The sequence below is a fragment of the Grus americana genome, chromosome 3 (genome assembly GCF_028858705.1).
Source record: "Grus americana isolate bGruAme1 chromosome 3, bGruAme1.mat, whole genome shotgun sequence".
Lineage (NCBI taxonomy): Eukaryota > Metazoa > Chordata > Aves > Gruiformes > Gruidae > Grus > Grus americana.
The window spans coordinates 101,491,026-101,511,769 of record NC_072854.1 but is presented as its reverse complement, the minus strand read 5'-3'; the positions used below and the strand labels follow the sequence as shown (position 1 = coordinate 101,511,769).

Below are 20,744 nucleotides of genomic sequence, written 5' to 3'. Positions count from 1 at the left end.
TTTCTCTGGCCTGGTGGACAAGAAAGAAGTAAAATGTCATGTCTAAGAAGGACAGGCGAGCCTAGTTTTGATACCGATCACTGTGGTTGTTCCTTGTAAGGGCACAACAGGAAACACAAAGCTATCTGCACCAGACATGGGTGACAAAACAGTTCTGCCTTGTAATAGCAGGTCATGAACAAGAACACTTTGCCTTAAATGCCCATGCCTGCTTACTAGTCAGACCTCTTCCTCCAAGGTGCAAATGGTCTCAGCACCCCCGCTGCCCATGAAGTTCCCTACACTGAACCATGCTTCCTGTAACAAAACTGCAGTCTGCCAGTTGTAACACAGGCACAGGTACTGCTAGGATACAGTATTTGCCCATCATTTTCTTGCAAACCAATTTCAGTTGTATGGTTCAAACTGTGCTGGGTTACCAGGTGTAGTAGCACTTAGCCGTGCTTCTAGGAAAGGCTTCCTACATGTGCAGTGGTTCTCCTCAAAGACTTCGGTGTCCCTCCAGCACAGAAGAGTTGATGAGAGATCTCTTTACAGATCCATGCAGGCAAAGAAGGTATTATACAGGGTTATTTAAACATTCACATGTTACATCCTGTCCAAGCACAAGCATTTGAACAAGAGATGGACGGTGTCAGTCAGCATGACCTACAACAGTAGGAGGTACCAGTGGTAACAGACCAGCCTTGCCCCAGCATGACCAATGGCATGCAAACAGCAGTTAGACAGACATCAAGCTGGTGTGAAGTGAAGGTGCAAAGAGGCATACACACTAACCTTGTACACAACAGACTTCATTTCTTTAGGAGAAGGACATAGCATATCTGCATGTTGCCACTAGTACCTCCCAAGAATCACAGCATATATAGATGCAGATAATTTCACTGCACTTATTGCTGCCTGCATGGGATGGAATAATTCACACAAACTCCAGTATAATCTATCATGGGGAGTAAAAAGGATAAACAGTAACTAAGGTGCAAGAATTCAGGTCTGCTCAGCAACCAGTGTGCAGGAAGAGTCATGTTCCTCGCTCTCCTTAAGACACTAAGCCAAAGCACAGAGCATGACAATTCCTAGTGGTTCCTACCACTACCCCTACAGTAACTTTGGAAAATAAATCCTTCTGCCACTACCCTTACAATGACTTTGGGAAATAAGTCCTTCTTCCGATTAACTTTCATCTATCAACTTGGAGACAAGCTGTTCCTCACCACAAACATCATGACCCATCAGCGCCATCTGCCCTCGATGCCAGCAAATTCCAAAGCTCTAAGATAAAAGTCAAGTTCATGTGTTATGAAGAGCAACAAATAAAAGGAATTAAAATACGTGTACAGACTTAGGTTAAAACAAAACCAAATCGTGGAAACCTGGCTTTCTTTGTAAAAGGGAGAATAATCCAGCTGCAACATTTTGCCTGTGTAAAGTCAGATTTGCCCCAACTTGTCAATTTTGAGTTTCAACACAGAAGGAGAATGGTATTCTATTCTCACAACTTTTTTTTTCTTATCCCAATTAATTCTGCTTTCCTTTGGATCTGCAAAGAAGGCATGTGCCTTATTCAGTAGAGCATAAAAGAGGAAATACTTTACCTCTCAAGTTCACATACAAAAATAAAACCTATTTCTTCCTCCTTCCCAACCACGGTTAGTTTTTAAACTTACAAAAAGGCAAAAATAGGTTGTTCGTGTTTTTTTTTTTTCTTGTTCTGTGGTTTCCAAACACACTGAGGTTTTCATTCAATATAGATTCTTCCCCATTTTCAGGGGTGTCTGACCCAAAGAAAGACTACCTAGTAGGAGTTCGTATCAGTCCAAAATACTAAATTGTTCAAAGTACAATTCATAGCAGCAGCAAGACTCCAAATCTCACAAAATATATCCCATTTGGAACATCCTCAAAATTGCTCTTGTGGGCTTCTCAACATAAAAAAAAGCTACCCTTCAAAATCAGTGGGTTTGCTTTTTCAATTTACTTATTAGGCAGTTGGATTTTATAAGGCTTCCCATTTTTGCAGCAGTCATCTCCTTAAAGCATTTTTAGATCTGTGTAAAATAAGAAGCAATAATCTTCTGCCCTTTTTGTCCTCACTTGATATAATTGTAGAGAGACAGGAAGTTGGTAACTGTTGTATTTACTACAATAGGGCAGTCATCGACAATCTCATACAGTTTAGCATGACTGCAGTAAAAGTAAAGTAAGAACAGATAAGTCCCAAAGGAACTGGTTGGGGAAGGGCAAAGTAGAAATTTATTGAGGGTGCCTTGGAACAAGCTTTGTTTGTCGTTTGTACAAGTACAGATAAGGGTGTTTCTGCTTAAGAAGGTGAGTATTACTACAGAAACTCCTCAAAAATCAAGCAGCAGCTAATCACTCAAGCATGTCCAAGAGACATCTGAAGGTATCAGGAAAAAACCTTTGCTTACTTTATGGGAAATTCATCTCTCATCCCCCCGCCATGTCCTTTGTCATTTCTGGTACACCATTATGTGCCAGGCTAAAGAAACCAACAGCCGTTCCCCTCCCTACAGGACCAAGCAATATTCTCATGTATTCTTTAGCATGATTAAAAATCTTTGTATCATCAACTGCAAGTAGAAGGAAAGCATGCTAAAAAACATGCCTGAATTAAATTAAGCATTCTTCGTAATGCTATGAAATGCAAGAATCAAAAAAGAACGGCAACTTAAAGAGAAATGTAACATCAAAATACTCCTCAGGCCTGCCGAAAGAGAAATTCTAGAGAGTTTTTGAACATCAAGCTCGAATACGCTTTGCTAAAAGACAGGACAATTTAGAAAAAAAAGAAATTAAAGCCTACCATAGAAACAGATGCATCTTCAGAGGATTTATGGTAGAGACTGGAAATTTTTTCAGCACGCATAAGGTATTCTGCAGTCTTCCTTTTCACTGCTTCTCGACGAGTTGGACTTGATTCACCTCAACAGAGAAAAAGAAAGTTATTTTTTCTATAGAGAGAGATGTACCAAGTAGTCAAAGCACATGACTGCTTTGATTCTACCTTTTTCATTTCCTTTGGGTTATTCATAATCAAATCTACACATATGCATCTTATAAAAAGCAAGTACTATGATCTCAGACTTCTACAAAAATAACAATTTAAGCCTTGCTATAGACTAAGGTAAATAAGAAGTCTTACCTCATCTTTCTGTGATCTGGTATATGTTCCTAAGGTAGCATAAGTAAGAACTGAAACAAACCACTGACCTGAATGTTGTACCCAAAAAAACCCCTCAGTTAGGGAAGACAAGATAAGACAAGACAAGACATTTATTATGAAACAATAAAGAAACTTGTTTTTTCCCCATGTTTGTAATACGAGCTTTCCCAAGTATAAAGGAAAGCCAGAAATGCTATCAATAGCCAGAAGGCAACATGAGAGACACCAAGAATTCTTGCTCACAGCTTTCTGATGCTACCTGCTCCTTGCCTGTTGGCTTGGGGTGACACAGGAAGAAAGGAAGAAGTGCTTGCACCAACTACTTCACTTCCCAGACAGCTGAACCACTATTGCGTTATGTCTAATCTACCCAAACTCTTCCAAGAGGCAATAATCCCGTGATACCGCACAAATTCTGTATTCACTCTAAAACTTATAGTGTGTTTAGACATTCACATCATGAGCAGCATATCATTATAACAGACTCAATTTGTGATGATGACATGCAACCAGTCAACTGCCAGGCAAAGATAAAGAGATTGTGAGCCACAACTGTTATAACAGAGAATTGAGATTACTGTGCTGAAAAACAGTCTCAGAAGAAGTCAGAGCAACAGAAGAGATTTCAGATGGCCCTGACAGTCTCTTCCAGCCATAACTGAGGCCATTCGAGACTTGCAGAAACACAGCCTTGGCTATGACAGGCTTCTGCACCGACAGGTGCAAGCCAACACCTCTCACAAACCGATGCTCAAACAGGGCAAGGAACTGCAAGGATATCTGACTAACAGCTACTCAACATGAAAGACAAGGCAAGGAACAGGAGAGGTAATAAATTAAATACGCAAATACACAAACCCTAACCAACAGCAGATAACAGAGACAATAACAAAGACTAAAACTCATAAGACACTGATCAATGGGCCACAAAAGGAACCTCTGACTCTAACCTTGAAGAAGTTCAACCAGAAACTTGGTAACTGATAAGAAAAAAAAAAAGGAAAAAAAAGCCCAGGATTATTGTGGTTTATCAAGAATGAGTCTCATAAAGAGCAAACTTATTATGGGATGTCCAAGGGAGAACTTACTGTGTAAACACTTGTATGCAAAACATCATGGGATGTTTTTGGGAGGGGATTACAGGAATGCATAAGATATTGTAAGATGTTTAGGTGCAGGATTAAAGGTAAGGAAATGGAAGGGTCAAGGTGGAAGGGGGGCACAAGCATGAGAAAACAGAGGTATGAATTACATGGACCAACTGTGTGTAAGCAGGCTGGTGGTCAGTGCATTTGTCTGAGTCCTGTACCTGACCACCACTGCCTGTCTTACCTTCTTATTAAACTCTATTTTTCACTATTTTCTGCACGAGTGCGCTCATTATTCTCTGTGCATAAGACATGCCAACAAACTTCAAGCCAGATAAGCAGGCAAGTCAGACAAAATGTCTCAAAGCTGGATCACAGAGCTGGGGGCAGCTACCAGAGACCCCCTGAACAGCAGGTCTTTCCCTGACCAACAGTAGTTCATAAGAGGTTGAGCTGTTCACACTGCCTGTGGTTATGTAGGTATCTGTAAATGCAATATCCTCCTGCCCTGTGTCAGTCTGTGGTCACCCATGTCTGTACAGAGTATATGCATGCACCTGCAAGCCCCTCTCAGAAATTTGCACTCAGCTTCACTTACTGGCAGTGAAGAGGTGAGCTGCAGCCATGTCTCTCCAGTAGCTCAGGGCAGGAGGAATCGTTCTGATCCTTCAGTCAGCCAGATCTGGCTAGCTTTAACACTGACTCCTTTATTAAGGAGAAGGAGCAGGTTGCCTGACTGCTCAATTTTCCCAAAACACTTTCAAGATGACAGAGGATAATGAAAAACTAAGTACGAGTTCTTCTCAGAAAGTTCGTGAAGAGTTCCTCTGCTGTAGGCTCTCAGGGCTGCTGTTTTCCCCCAGCCCGATGCAAAAGGGAATGAATCATTGCTCTTGCTTTTAACAATCCTTAGACTCAGAGAGCAAAGGCGGCAGAGGGCTCTCTTCCACTTCATGTTGCCAAGGTCTACTACTAGTCATTTTTACCCTATTAAAATAAAGACTCCCCCTCCTTTCATATTACGACTACAACTGACCTAAACACACTGAACTGTCACACGGACTCCATCATAACACGTAGAAGAGAGTTACGATCTACTTCAAGCTCTGCTGTACGTGATCTATTGTAAATCTTATTATCCACTTCACAGCACGAGGGAAAAGTGATTGTCACCTCCTTGGACAGAGACACACGGCTCTGCTCCGCAAAAACCTCGGACTACACTTGCTTTGGGAAGAAGCTGGACAGTCAGAAATTCAGTGCACTTTCAGCATTCAATATTATGGATATTTAACAATTTCTCAATAATTTCTCTCATTCTAGGCTTCGCACCAGGTCCAGCACCTCTAACATCAGCCTCTGCCTGGTAGGACTCATCTGGGGAAATTCCCCTAGATGACACTGCCAGTCTTATTCCCATCTACGTTTAAAAAAATAACATCACCATTCAATTGTTTGAACTTGGATTTGGTTTTATCGGAAGACAATAGATAAAACAGTATTTTATAAATGTGTGTTGCAATTTCTTAAAAAGTTACTAACGCTCTTGCTTTCATCTCTACATTTAATCTTACAGCACCATAAAACTGTCTTGTGCTGATCCACTGGTGATCACCTAACATTCCCTTGGACAGCCGGAGTGGTAGTTGCTCAGGGAAAAGAAGTCATGTGCAGAGCAACAATAAACTCTTCAGCGAGCGTTTTCTTCAAGCAGACTGGTGGAAAACTGCTAGGTTAGTGTCTAAGGCTATCATAAAAGTCAAGCTTATGGCTTAATTGTTAGTTATGTGTATTTAGTTGGGATGTTTATTGCCTTTTTTCAATGCTTCAGTAATTTTACAGTAATTAACGTAAACAAGCTAGGGTGTCCCCTTAGAGCTGTCTTTGTTCTCCCTACTTTCACAAGACATTAATTTCAGTTTTCCTTCTACTTTTCCTTCCCAAGTAATTTGTTAAATAACATTTGCAAACTGTTCACTCATTAAAATCTTCAGCCATAAAAGAGGGTGTAGATTCACAAAACATTTACTCAACAAGTTCTTGTATCTTATTTGTTAATAATATTATTAACAGTTCAGTCTCTGAATACTGTAACAGGTGGATGTTTGAGACTTGGATTTATGAAAGTAGGATTTTGGCTTTTTATTCTTTATATTAGTTTAACCAAGAAACCAATACAAATTCCCATTTAAACAGCCAATATCTCACAAAAATCTGTAAAGAAACAGCAGATATGAATTTTTTAAAAAAAATAAAATGTTACGTAAAAACGCTTAAACACCAAGTGATGAGTGATAATAAAGACCCCATTAAACTAAAAATCTCTAGCATTTATGCCAAATTTCAAGTCATAGAACTCTTCACTTAAAACCGAATAAATCACTAAAACACAGTACTAGAGCAAATCCTTGTATTTGACAGATGTTAAAGCTGTGATGCATACTTTATGCATTTTTTAAAGGAAATATTGCATTTTGTTATGGAATAGTGGTTTTAGTTACACAAAATTTGTACTCTTAAGAGAGGCCACTAATTTATTCCCAGTTCAGACCTTTTGATTTAAACACTGTGTGAACAGACTGAGCTCCTATTTCCATTCTGTGGTTAGCCCACAATAATCTGAAGAGGTATCTCTCTTTAATTACAATTTATAACTTGAAAGGCATTTTTCTTTAAATGGCAGCAAACAGGAAATGTTTAAACTGTGTCAAAGCCTTTGATGAATCTTTACAACTGCTCATAAAAGATCATCCTGCTTAAAATAATATTGATTTTTCATTTATTTTCCTAGATACTAGAAGATTTACGTTTCATCTGATCAGGATCAAAGCTTCTCCCTCCTCCTGATCACTGGGATTAAATCAGCAATGTCATTTTACATGTTTAAAAACTACACTGCTAACGCAAGATATAAAAGTGTAGCAAGGCTGATCATAGAGACCTTAGAATTAAAACCCCTCAAGATTCCCCGTCTCTCTCCCTCTCTCTCCGTCTGCATTTGCTGCGGAGCAGCTGTGCCTCACACAGATTCACATGAATGAAAATATTAAGGCGAGAAACCACCCACTTAGTTTATTTTCCATATGACTTTCCTGTAATTATTTTGTAAACTGTTCACACAACAATATATAAAAACATCTGCAAAAACAGGTAATTAATGTGTCAAGCCAAACTAATGCATTTTTTATGGTGTCCATGCTTCGTCAACTGTAATTATAACTCTTTTTAAGCAAATGATGATGTGTTTGTTGCAATGTGCAAGTGGTTATTTTAGATGCTCTGTTTACTATTACTGCAAACAGAATATAAAAACTCTACAGCTACTTTGTTGCACATATAAGCCTTCACACAAGCACAAGCAGGCTGCTCCCTCATTTTCCAAAGGCTTTGCCTATTTCAAAGAAATAAAAATATCTTAAAATGAAAATTGGCTTTGGAAAGGCTGACCAGGCCACCCGCTGATCAAAGTAACAGTAGCCAGGACATTAGGACAGCAGCCAATGATTTAAAATTTGTTCTTTAATTTTTATTTCTAAGGACAGCTCAGCTACAATATATATTCAAAACCAGACGTTTCTAACAACATTCAAATGATCTTGAGGGTTTGATAGAGGAAACCCAGAAACCCACAAATATCAGAATAATTGTGTCACTGAGTTCATCTGTAACTTGCCTGCTTGTTTTCCCATAGTCCACTGATCTGAATGAAAAATACAGAGAAGCAGCATTTCCACAGAATAGGTATATACTAGTAGCATCTCAGAAAATAGCAGTATTTTTGTTTGTCTTCTACTCACGCCTCACAGCACCTCAGAAGAGTACGTACATTTGAAAGATTAGCTAACTCAATGTTGAAGTGTTAAGTGTTCAGCTCAGATAACTGTTTATTCAGGTATCAAATCTTCTCTAATTCTATTGTACAAGAAAATTACTTATGTTCAGGTATTAATAGCAAAAAGCTATTGAAAGGGGGCCATACCCAATAAACTCAAACAAGAAAAAAGAAATCTGGGCAGTAAGAACTACAAAAAAAATCTGTCCTTTTCCCCAAAATAATCTGGGGTACCAACAGAAGGCATCTCAGATGCAGCGAAGTGCTCTCAAACTTGCTCTGGTCCTTAACTATTCTCCTCTGCAGATCCAGGATGAAGTCATGTGGAAGATGTCTGTCTTACTGGATGGTAACAAAGACACCTCTAGTCACCATATGCCACTAACATATAAAATATCCCACATTCAGTAAATCACAGTATATAGCACCCACCCAGGAATTCTACATATTCCTTTCTTCGTGTCTGACCGCCTCCAAATCATCCCTCACTGAGCATCACAGATTTTCCTCAGGAAGAGCCAATCTGTCAGGACAACATCAGTGTACTCTCTACCTAACTAGCTGCTTGACCAGGATGTGGATATTTCCACCAAAAAGGTAAAGCTAAAAAGTTAGCATTACCTGTCCCAATCCTCTGTAACCTCTGTATTCCAAATCTTCCTGCTTTTCTCTCAGACTTACTAAAAATATACATGGGCTGCCTTTATTTAAGAAGATATCAGAAGAGATTTGCTCCAGGAAGGAATGTCCTCTTGCAGAACAGGCTACAAGGAACTCGTGGGAGACTGCCTGTTGTGCTAACCCCAAACTCCACGTTCTTAACAATTTGAACAGTAAAACTTTCTCTAAATACTGAAATCTTCAATGAAACATTTATAATTGCCAAATCTAACAGCTATAATACCATTTTTTATTTTTAAAAGTTTCTTTATCTTCTTCACAGTCTTCCTGCACATATCACCCAGCTGGATTGCTGAATTTTTCAAAGAATTGCTCTCTATAAAAATGCAAGGGAGTAAGCCTTAAAAGATTTATTTCTTCTCACAATGAAAAGAGGTTTAGCAGCACCTTCCTTATTAGTGGGTAGCCCAGCTGTTATTTTTGCCTAATTGGTTCAAGAGGACCTCTGTTCTTCTTAGGGCAAACACTTCTTACATCATGTGAAGCAGGCTCCTTTGTCCATATTAGCCAAACAAAAGCTCAGGCACACCGTAAGTGACAATGCGACTCATAATCCAGCACAGGTTGCGACCACTTTGGACACAGTTTTATAACCCCAAAATTTATTTCAGGAAGGGGAAGAGCTGCTGATTTTGGAATGAGTCTTCACCAACTTTCACAGGAGAGTGGGTAACCTTTAATTTTCAAACAATTACTTAAGTGAAATGTGACAGGTGCTGGGATAGATGGACACTTCAGCGTCAAGGAAAGACGCTATAGATTTTAGCAGCAGGTGGCAGTTTGGAATTGTGAAATAAGCCTGCTAGCTCATCATCTCTAGTATGCTATATATTATTATAATGATGAGTTCCTTTGAGGTGGTGGCCAAATTCTGCAGCTGAAAAAAACTGTAAATATTAAAAAATATTAAAAAATAAGACCAAGATTAAGCCTACTATGGTAAAACAGTTTGAAGTGATCTTTTTTCCTCTTTTTTTTTTAAACATTTTGAGAAAGTAAAAATTTATTAAGATACACCACATTTATCAGAACCATTCTTTCTTGCTTTTTGAAGATTCAGGACAGTACTGTATGCCAGCAACCAAGAAGAAAAGCCACTTAAAAGTTAAAGCTCTCATGCTGAAGCACAAATGTGTGACAGTGAGTGAACACCTAAGAATTTTTCTTCCAACTTTCCAGTGTGCTCATAACTATTATGTCTATATTTTATACATCATCTTCACTGCAGGTTGCTTGAGACACAGATCTACACTTCCTGTGAAGTTACCAATTCTGCATCCTGCAGAAAACTTAAGGTTACATACCAGTGGTGTAAATGTCTGGATAAACACCTCTCTGGAAAAAAGATGTTGGCATATGTGCCAAAGTTAAGATTACATAGAAGAACAGTGTGGGTGAAATGTGTTTGAGTGACCAGTAAAGCAGGAGTCAGTAACACTCAAGATAATACAAAACGTAACTTCCCAGAAACACTAATCATTGATCATCTGTTTATACAGAAACTCTCATGTTAAATCCACAAGGTGGTGGTAGCTTTTCATGTGCATGTGTCACCATCTGGAAAAAACTAAAATGAACGGTCACACAGCACACACCATTTCAGGGAGGAAAAGCTTAACTTCCCATCCATCTGCTAAAACTTGTAGTCTTCAACTGCAAGGTATTTCACCAAAGTAAGACTTCACAATGTGAGAAATGTTCTTGAACGCTTTCCTGTAAAACTACATAAGAACAAGGCGGGGCGGGGGGGTGCAGGGAAGAAGCACACCCTGTGAGCGTTGCAAGACAGAAGGACAAGCAGTGGCATGCTAGCACAGGTGAGGAAACAAAATGGTGACAGGAGCAGCAAGTCCTCCAGCAGAAGCACCACAGGAACAGGCGGAGAGCACTGACAGAGCAAGGAAAAGTTACACAGACCACCACCACAGAAGAGAGGAAAAGAATTTTCAACTTCTCTGCACTCTTCCTGACTAAAAGAACAAATCCAAATTAGAATTAGCAGCCACAAACATTCTTTGTTTCAGAGCAGAGGGAACCCAGGCACACAGACGCCTACGCCTTCAAGTAAGAACAACTCACTGCAGTTTCAAGCATAAAGTATTGCAGAAAGACAGACAGATGAAAAGACAGTTATGAGATTCATCAATCCTGGTGGCCTAACAGTACTCATATCTATGTATTAAATATAATTCATATGTACTTTGTATTATGTATGGGAAATGGTACCTTTCCATGAGCAATCACTAAGATCTCTAAAACAGAAGAGCCAGCGGCAGGCCCCACAGAGATCAAACCTATACCAGTCTTTCTACGCAGCTCTGAAGCAAAGGCGGCTATTTTAATATACTGGAAAAGAGGGAAAGAGGACAGGAAAAGAGAAAAGGAGGATGTGTAAAGAGAGAAGGTGTATATGCAAGAACTATTGGGGGGGACATCAGAGCACTGATTATCATGCAGCATCATGCACTTAAACATATCTATGCAATTTTTCTATTCCAGCTAGTAATTTGCCTCAATTCACCTACACTGCCCGAGGCATTTAATTCTGCAGCAGAGACTTCAATTTTCTCACCTAAGGACAGAGGCGGCACTGTAACCTAGATCAGTCTCCTCTGTCTACACTGTATGTTGGAAGAAGTGTGGCAACCCTACTAGGTCTTCTGATGGGAGGTAGAAACCCCACATAGCAACAGTCAAAGAAAGATTAATGCACTTAGCTGCAGCTAAGTGCTGGCTAACAGCTGAGATAAAAGGCTGTGCAGGCAGGAAGAGATGTCTGTCAATGAGGCTGGGCACAAGCAGCAACCTGGCAAGGAGCTGCTATGAGGGCAGACTCAAAAATCTTGGAAAGGTCGGATAAACACCAAGCCAATGCAGCTAGCTGTGTCCCCCAGAAGAGGAAAAAAAGAACAGTTTTTTTAAGGCCCACCTTGCCACATATTTATTCATTCTTTAACAGCCACATGCTAAGAAACCACATTCAGAGTCATCTCAGCATCATGCCCTACATCTTGCCTTACAAGTATTGCTACAATTCACCTTTACGTGTATTGTAAGGCTCTAAACTGTGCAGCACACGCTAAACCTCAGACCTTTATCAGCCTCTTGGTGCAAGGAAATCTTGCAGTTTAAGTGAAACTTTGCCTTGAGTATTCCTTTACATAGCTGAATCTGGCTGTATTTATACATTAACCAACTTCACCATGCTTTATTTGCAGATGATGTATTTTACTGCTTTGCCACAATTAAGTGTCTGAGCCTAGTACTTTTGCATGTGGAATGACATCACTCAGGGTGACCCATCCAGCATTTACTGCACAGTCATGGATCCTGTAGCACTAATCTGCACTGAAGCTCTGTATGGCCTGCAATGGGCTTGGAAGCCAACATATTTTAGTTATGAACAGCTCGTAGCCCACATTAGCATGGCTTTCAGCATCACTGGCAGCACAGTGGGATTAGATAACTTTTAAGCAAGTAACAGTATTTCCAATATCCCTTCTTAATCTAGCTGCTTGTCAATAGACAAGTCCTCTCACCAACATCTAACCTTCTGAAACAGCAGCAGTGATGTCAAGGTTGTATGAAGCCCTAGGAGAGAGGGAGCACTTTGTATGGTTGCTTAGAAAGCCCAACCCAAATGGTCCTACAGCATCCCCAAAGTACAACAGCAGGAAACAGAGCTGGTTTTCAGCTCCTTTGGAAGGAACCAGGGCAGGAAGTTTTTGTCTCTACTGGTTCCAGCCTCAGCGGAAGCATAAAGCTACAGCAACAAATAAAGGTGAGTGATGATACACCATAGGAGTACAGAGGTCTGAAATCAGGTGGGGGAGAATTACAGTTCTGTCAGTCACTCTGTCATTAACCTTTCCCTGTGGGGCCCAGCACAACTCTAAGGTTTCCCTGCAGACATCAGCTCACACCCCAGTGCATCTTCTCAGAAAACAGGTCTGTTGTTTCCTCAAAGATGTTGCTCCAGTCAGGCACAGCTGCTGGGTAGCTCAGAAACTGCCTAAGATATTGTTATTCTCAATGAGAAACACTACACAGAGGACTTAACAAGTGAAGAGAATATAAAATAGCTACTCTGTTGTAACAGAAGTTGTCTTTATAAGTGCCATTCAACAAACAAGCAAAGGTGCTTTTCACACTGGAAGCCAGAAATGCGCTCATCGAACAGCTATGGCTCCTCTTCCCCTTTTCATAAAGCACTTTCTTCTTGGCATTCTGTCAAGCATGCTCCTGTTTGCATCCCTGGCTCCATCACAAGTTCAAATCACAGCCCATCATAATCCCAGTAATTAGACACAAGTTGGTTTGTTTTCAGTATATCCAAAAATATCATCTAGTTGTCCAAAGTATTCCCAGCATTTCATTGTATATGCATTTCTGGGTTAAAAGTCAAAGTCATTTTAGCAAGGTTCCAGTAATTTGTGTAATTTTTGTTCCAGCTCTGTTTACTAGATAAACATTAAAATAGCACAGAGCAGTGCAAAACTGACATTCGCAGCTCTCTTTCAAAGACACCAGCAGCTTATCTAGAAGTTGTAGATACCTAATGCAAAATACAGACACCTAGAAAACAGTTTGTGGCTGTTAAGCTGGCTGAAGAGGCACCACATACTTCATGCAACAAGGTCCACGCTGCCTAGCGAACCAGCCCCCTAAACCAAATAAATATTCATTGTGCCCAGCCACAGCTGCTACACATGTGAAAACAAACACCCCAAATCTCTGATCAAGTAAATGGACCGTCTCCCTTCAGATGTTAATGTGTAACATGGAGCCTTGTATGGAACAGACCAGCAACGAACACATTTGCTTTCTAAACCGCATGGAACAGATCCTGTACTTTTCTACGCAAATTAGACTGACCAAATTGTGAAGTGTTTCTTGCTTCATCATGTGCCTGAAGTTACTGAAATCCAGCGATAAGCAATAGTGTTAACTCTGTGTTTATCACACAGCTCAGACTGCCCAGATCCATAATGGATATAACACGAGAACGGCTGGAGTTGGAAAAAGAGGAGCAGTTTATAACAGACAGGACTCCCTCCTTTATTACAAAAAAACCTCTTTCCATAATTTTAGCCTCCTGATCTATTTTTTCCTAACATTAACTACGTCCTACACCAAAGTCAGGGAAAGCACTACTTTGCATAAAACACAGTTAACTTCCAGCCTAGAAGTTGGTGGCTTGCTATCGATTAGTGCATTTTTTCCATCGCTAGGCCTGAAGCAATGCATTGACCTCAAAGTGCTCTGACATGCTAACAAAACAAAGGAACAGCCACAAATGTAAGCCAAAGTTTCTATCAATTAATATACTTATCTTCTAGTATGCTTAAAAAGGCAGAAAATTAGAATTCCAGAAGGTTTCAGTTTCTCGAGAATTGTTTAACCATTCTATACAACCCTGACAGACCTGCTTTGCAAAAGCTCCAAAATTCCATACACAACAATACCCAGAAAAAGCAAGAGGGGCAGCAGAATCAGTATGTATTCAGAGGAAAAAGGAAATTATGGCAGCCGTTCCTTCTCGCCACACGTGAGGGAACTCTGGTATAAATGAAGCGGAGAGGTACAAGAGGTAGAGGTAGTTCAGTGGATAGTCCAAGGGCTCTGCTGCCAGTCCAAGAATGTGTTCTCCTCCTTCCCACTGACATACATGTTTAATATTAAATGCATGTACGGAGCAGAGCTAGGCCCAAGATGTATAAAGAGCAGATGCCCAGAGTCCAAGGTACACACTACCCTCTCGGAGCACAGACGGTGTTCATTCCCCAAGTGACATGCAGATCAGGCATTTTGGCAGGACTGTGAATAGGACATTAAAAGATTTAACACTAAAACTCTGCAAAAGACTAGCAGAGGAAAGTACATACATACCTTGCACAGTATAATTAATAGCATTATACTTGTGAGAGCATGCACACACAGCTGAAAATGAAGTCAAGATGTACATTTCTTTGGTGTAAGCATGTGTGACACCTGCCTCGTCTACCATTAGCTCAGAGAGCTGGAAAGTCAACAGACTCAAGTGTGCTTTGACTGCCTTTATGGAAGCCAGCTACTTCAAACTAAACAACTGAAGTCTATAAACTTGCAGTAATAAACTTACTTGTATGTGATTTTGATGAGGCAGCCTTAAGAATTAAGTAGATCTTCTGCCTAAAGGAGCAGCTGGCAACAGAGACACCCTTACCTTTCAGATACGTCTAACCAACTTAGAGAGGCACTACATTTCTGAGGTAATTCTGAGAGAAGTTTCAAACACAGAGGATGGATGATGTTTCTTTTTTCCCCGGTTACACTGGTTACACTTCCCGACTGCAATTCTTAGCTGTCAATTTCTATTTTCTTGGTGCCACCACGTGGCAAAAATATGTATTACCATTTAACAGGCAAAAGCCACTTCTAGTCAGTTCTAGAGAGGCCACGCATTCTGCAATGGCTGTACACTGAGAGACAATGTCATTTTATATGTGTGTGTAAGCATATATGAACGCTGTGTTTCACTTTCAGATATTACAAAGGCTAATTCACACAAAATAGGGTAAAAATAATCAATGGCAGAAGACCAGAAGCATTTTGTAACAATTGCACCATCCTTATCTTTGAAAGGAGCAGGTTATTATCCATGTGAAATACATAACCAGGGATGTTTAAATAGCTGAAGTGATTAGGTAAAGGTTGGAGGGGTTTTTATGACAACATACAGTGAATATTGACGTATCAACACTAAACATATCACCCTTATAAAGTAACTCGATTAAAAAGCATGAATACAGATAGTTATTCATGGGGTTTTGTTGGGTTTGGGTTTTGGGGGGTGTTTGGTTTGGTTTTGCATTGGTGTGGGTTTGTTTTTTTTTTTTTTACTGTCCTCATGGATCCTGAGAAGGTATATATTTTTAGGAAGGCATTTGAATAAGGCCCATCATTATACAGAAGGACACCAGTGTCTCCTTGCCAGCTTGCAGAAACTCCAAAGAGAAAGGACACAAGACGAGCTGCATCTAGCCAAATGTAGTGTAAGTGCCCAGTAGAGGATGATCCCTTACTCTGTTCCACTTCCACAGACATGCAGGGTAACACGGAGAAACAAAAAAAGAGGAGCTAACTGCTAAGAACTATCCTGTGTATAAGATGGAAAGGTATAAGATCGAAATTAAAAAGCAACACACTCCTGTTATTCCCTCTCCTGTGCTGTACAGACGCAATGTCAGGGACTGCACAGAGAACGTTGCAGGTGCTGACTACACATCTCTTCATCCATCAGGAACACCCCTACACACACACATGCACAGGTACATATAAATTTATTTATTTATTTATTAATCATAGAATGGTGTGGGTTGGAAGGGACCTCAAAGATCATCTAGTTCCAACCCCCCTGCTGTGGGCAGGGACACCCTCCACTAGACCAGGTTGCCCAAAGCCCCATCCAACCTGGCCTTGAACACTTCCAGGGAGGGGGCATCCACAGCTTCTCTGGGCAACCTGTTCCAGTGCCCTCACCACCCTCACAGAAAAGAATTTCTTCCTAACATCTAATCTAAATCTACCCTCCTTCAGCTTAAAGCCATTACCCCTTGTCCTATCACTACATGCCCTTGTAAACAGTCCCTCTCCAGCTTTCTTGTAGGCCCCCTTCAGGTACTGAAATGATGCTATAAGGTCTCTCCAGAGCCTTCTCTTCTCCAGGCTGAACAAGCCCAACTGTCTCAGCCTGTCTTCATAGAAGAGGGGCTCCAGCCCTCTGGTCATCTTCATGGCCCTCCTCTGGACTGGCTCCAACAGCTCCATGTCCTTCTTATGTTGGAGACCCCAGAGCTGGATGCAGTACTCCAGGTGAGGTCTCACAAGAGCAGAGTAGAGGGGCAGAATCACCTCCCTTGACCTGCTGGTCACGTTTCTTTTGATGCAGCCCAGGACACGGTTGGCTTTCTGGGCTGCAAGTGCGCATTGCTGGCTCATGTTGAGCTGCTTGTCCACCAACACCCCCAAGTCCTTCTCCTCAGAGCTGCTCTCAACCCATTCTCCGTCTAGCCAGTATTTGTGCTTGGGATTGCCCTGACCCACGTGCAGGACCTTGCACTTGGCCTTGTTAAACTTCATGAGGTTCACACAGGCCCACCTCTCAATAACAACCCCCACTGTACTATCTGAGTGTCACCAGGGAAACAGGGCAGAATATCACACTTTTCTCAGACTCCTTGATTTTTTTTCCTAGCCTGAAAACACGAATGGGTGAGAGAAAAGGATTACCGGTCATCTGAGGTAGCTAGATGAGTAGTTAGTCAACAGCAAAGCAGCACAAGTCCTTAGAGGAAATGTTAGCAAATGTAAGTAAAAAGCTCAACCCACTCTAGTTTAATGAGTTATTACACATCAGTTGAGCAAGTCACCTACAACACATTCAAGAACAGCCTTTCACAACTTCAAGGTAAACATATTACCATAAGGATTACCATGGATTCAAAGTCAACATGTTTAACCACTGCCACAACTCAAGTACGCATGCATAGTTACCACAGCTCAACCGATGTGTGACAGCCTGACTTCTGTTCATGCCCTAACAGTTTGAAACTGTTTAATAAAGAAAGCTTTTTGAAGCTGAAACGTGAACTGTCAGTTTAAAACTGCATCATGGCAGCCTTGCGTCACAGGGAGATGACAGAAATGGTTACGACAAAACAGAAGATATGGTCTTCAGAAGACCATAACTGAATGGCACACAGGTCTATGAAGAAGCATATTAGTGAAGAAAGAATAGCTGGGCTCTCCAACAGAGGGACTGCCAGCATATTCAACATCAAGAATGAAAAGCATTTTGATAACACAGGCAAGGAAAGATAGGATGCTATTGAAAAGCCACAACAGCAGCAAAGCTGCAACCCTACTGACACCACTGGGACTTGAAAAGAAAGAGGTGGATTTACCTTTGCCAAAAAGTATAAGGCACTTTAAGCAAAGGCTATGAACAGGTCTTGGCCCACACCTCTAAGTTTTCATCAGTAATCTATTCATATTTTTTGCTAGGCCCTGTTAAAGCAGCTCAGCAGGTAACTTCCATTCCTAGAACTGTTCAGGGGGTCTGGACCACTGCTGTGCATCTTACTGAGATGCAGCAAAGGCTTCTGCTTGTATTTAAGTTCAGATCTAGAGCAGCATAATGCATCTGTGCTGTATACTGTCAAACAAAGCTACAATTCTAATCTTATTCATTTGATCTGTGTGGGACAGAAGCACAATACACAGACCCTGAATTCACTCCAGGAAAGAACAAATCTTTTCCTGTGCTTTATAGTTTTATGCCATTGCTGGACAAAATGCAAATATGTGAGGTTATTACTCTAGATTCTTAAGAGCTAGAGATGGAAGGGGAAAAAATTGTTCCCTGACTGATCAAGTGCAAGGAGACTCTGCAGAAACTCGGATGTAGTTACATCTGGTCAGTTAACAACAGCTTTTGTATGTCAATATATATGTCTGCAAAGTCTTTTGGAAAAAAATAAAAATAAAAAATCCTGCTCTCCTCTAGCAGTGCAGGCATATAAGTTTGCATGCATCCTTTAGCTAGAAAAGGAGAACGGTTTAGTGGAAGAAGAAGAGGCTGTGAGCCAAGAATAGTTCTAATCCTGTTGTGATTGGGAAGTTAACCTGAGTCTGCCTCTCCCCATGCGTAAAATGGGGATAATTAATCCTCACTTAACCATGTAAATTAAATAATGTTTCAACAGTGCTGCAAGTGCCACATATTAATTAATGCTTAGGTAATAAAAAAAGAAAGAGGCAAAAGTGGAGCACTTTGCTACTTACCTGCAAGTCGAAGGTTGTGCCGCAATTTTAAAAGAGGAGATATTTGGCACTTGGAAGATGAGACCCTAAATTACCATTCGATCTTAGAGAGAAAGATTTCTCTCTCTCTCCTATGCACAGCAGTTATCAAGCACATGAAAGCCCGGCACACATCATTCTGCTTTTCATATCACCTCTTTGCAACACAGTAAGCTGATGTTAACTAAGGAAACGCCATAAACAAATACCCATAACCAAAGGGAAGGCAAACATAATGGGAAGATCCATACCTTGAACACCTTCCAGAAGCAGATCAACCCCCTTTCTATAAAAGCTGAAGGCAGTTTCATAATCTTCTTCCTCCTCCTTCTTCAAGGCCAGTTTTATCAACTCGCCTGCTTTCTCCAAGTAATCTTGTTTGCCAGGCTTGGGTTTTAAGCTTCCAGTAAACAGACTATGGCTTTCCTTCTCTCCTTCAGGTTTGCTCCACTCCTGCTCAGGCGCCAGTGTGCTTTGTGCTGGGGGTTCAGAAGTAGGGCAAAGGCCAACAGCTCTACTGGGAGAACTTTGGTTGGATGCCATTCCATCATCTAACTCAGCAAGGGAGTCTACATCAACTGTCAGAGAGATCAGGTCACTGTCACTGGAGAAGCCTGAAAGCACAGTCAGAAAGACATCCATTATTCTAGATTTCTCATATACCTTAGGAATCTCCAAAATTCTTTATTCCATTCAAAGATTTTAGCTTTCTTCTCACTTATGCATCTTACTGGGACTTTGTGCACAGAAATTCCCTGCATGTAAAGCTGTCTTAGAAATTATTTTTGAGTACCTGTGGAAACATATATTTTAAAGTTAGCTGCAAACTCCACAGAGCAACTGGTCTTCATTTTAATACTGGGAATGAAGAGATCAACATCTTACACCCAACATAAACTTTCAAAGCCTGCATATTGTTGGGCTCCAGGAAATTACAAAACTAATCCTCTCTGTGTGAGTGCTATCAGAAAAGTCAATCAGCAGGAGCCAGATTACCATTGCAAGAAATCCCAACATACTGTTTTAAATCAGTAAGATGAAGCATCCCCAAAACAGTAAATAAGGAGTTTGAATGAAGACAAAGCTACTGTCAGCTTATGCATCATGCAGCATTCTAACTCACATCTACCATGTATGGTAAAATGAATTAGCTTACACCTTTCACTGAAATTTGAGCTAACACATTTTATTTTACATTTGCCATAAGTTAAAAGCATATATACTTATTGCAAGCTGACCCTTAGTAACTAAACCACAGCAACTTAGCAGTGTTATTTGGAAATAAATGGCAAAGATATTTTAAATGTACACCATTTCATTCTGTAAGGATTATCATCCATGAAAAGCATTCACTCATAATTATGACTTTCTAATAATTTAAATTCTACAACATAATGGAATCAACTTATAGATCTCACCTCCACATTCCGATTGGCTCGTAAGTGTCACATCATCAAGCCCACTTAAATCCTTTCGAACTGAAAAGGACAAGAATGACAAAAATGTTTCTGACATCCTCTTCTACAACAGATTAGAGGTTCACTTGCCATCAGAATGAAAGGGCATGACCCTACTACAGGTAAAAGTACATAAGATGAAACTGCTCTTTGACCAGCTATCAGAAATATCAATTTGGTAAGACGCCATTAAAATCGTGACAGTGGTATTAGATTTACCATTTTTCGTCGCCTCTGAGGTTAAAAACAAAACACAGGTGCTTGCTTGGGGGGGGCTAATTCAAATCTCAGCACTCCAACTCACCTAATTTCAACAGCAGCAGCACTTTAATCCCTATCTCTCACTGCTCTGATGATTTACAGCTAAGGAGACTTAAAACAGGAGAGCCTTCAAAGCTGGGACCTACACACCAAGGGAAAAAAAAAAAAAAGCCAGCTTTCAGTCTCAAAAATGTCATTCCAGAATAGTACCCTGCATGAGACATATGGAGCAAGCCACGAATTTGGCAGTGCCACCTGGATATCAAGTAGCAGTTTGTTTTATCACCTTGGCACATGTACCCACTGAGGCAATAAAACAGGCAACAAGGTCAAGACATTTAGCTGTTTGTACACACAGAGAAAGTAAATTCTGAGCAAAAACCTGGTGTCTGCTTTCT

The 20,744-nt window shown here is 40.6% G+C and overlaps 1 protein-coding gene across 11 annotated transcripts in view; it reads right to left on the bottom strand.

Moving 5' to 3' along the window:
• RPS6KC1 (ribosomal protein S6 kinase C1) overlaps nucleotides 1–20,744 on the bottom strand; it is a 96,856-nt gene that overhangs the window by 47,800 nt on the left and 28,312 nt on the right. For 10 of the 11 annotated variants that reach the window (XM_054822711.1, XM_054822712.1, XM_054822708.1 and 7 more), the window contains 3 exons: nucleotides 20,047–20,106; nucleotides 18,880–19,242; nucleotides 2,825–2,943 (listed from right to left, as the gene is read on the bottom strand). In XM_054822711.1, the coding sequence (XP_054678686.1) occupies nucleotides 2,825–2,943; nucleotides 18,880–19,242; nucleotides 20,047–20,106 (542 nt within the window). Of the gene's footprint in view, nucleotides 1–2,824; nucleotides 2,944–18,879; nucleotides 19,243–20,046; nucleotides 20,107–20,389; nucleotides 20,409–20,744 lie in introns of those variants that run through there. The other variant, XM_054822718.1, reaches the window with a different exon arrangement.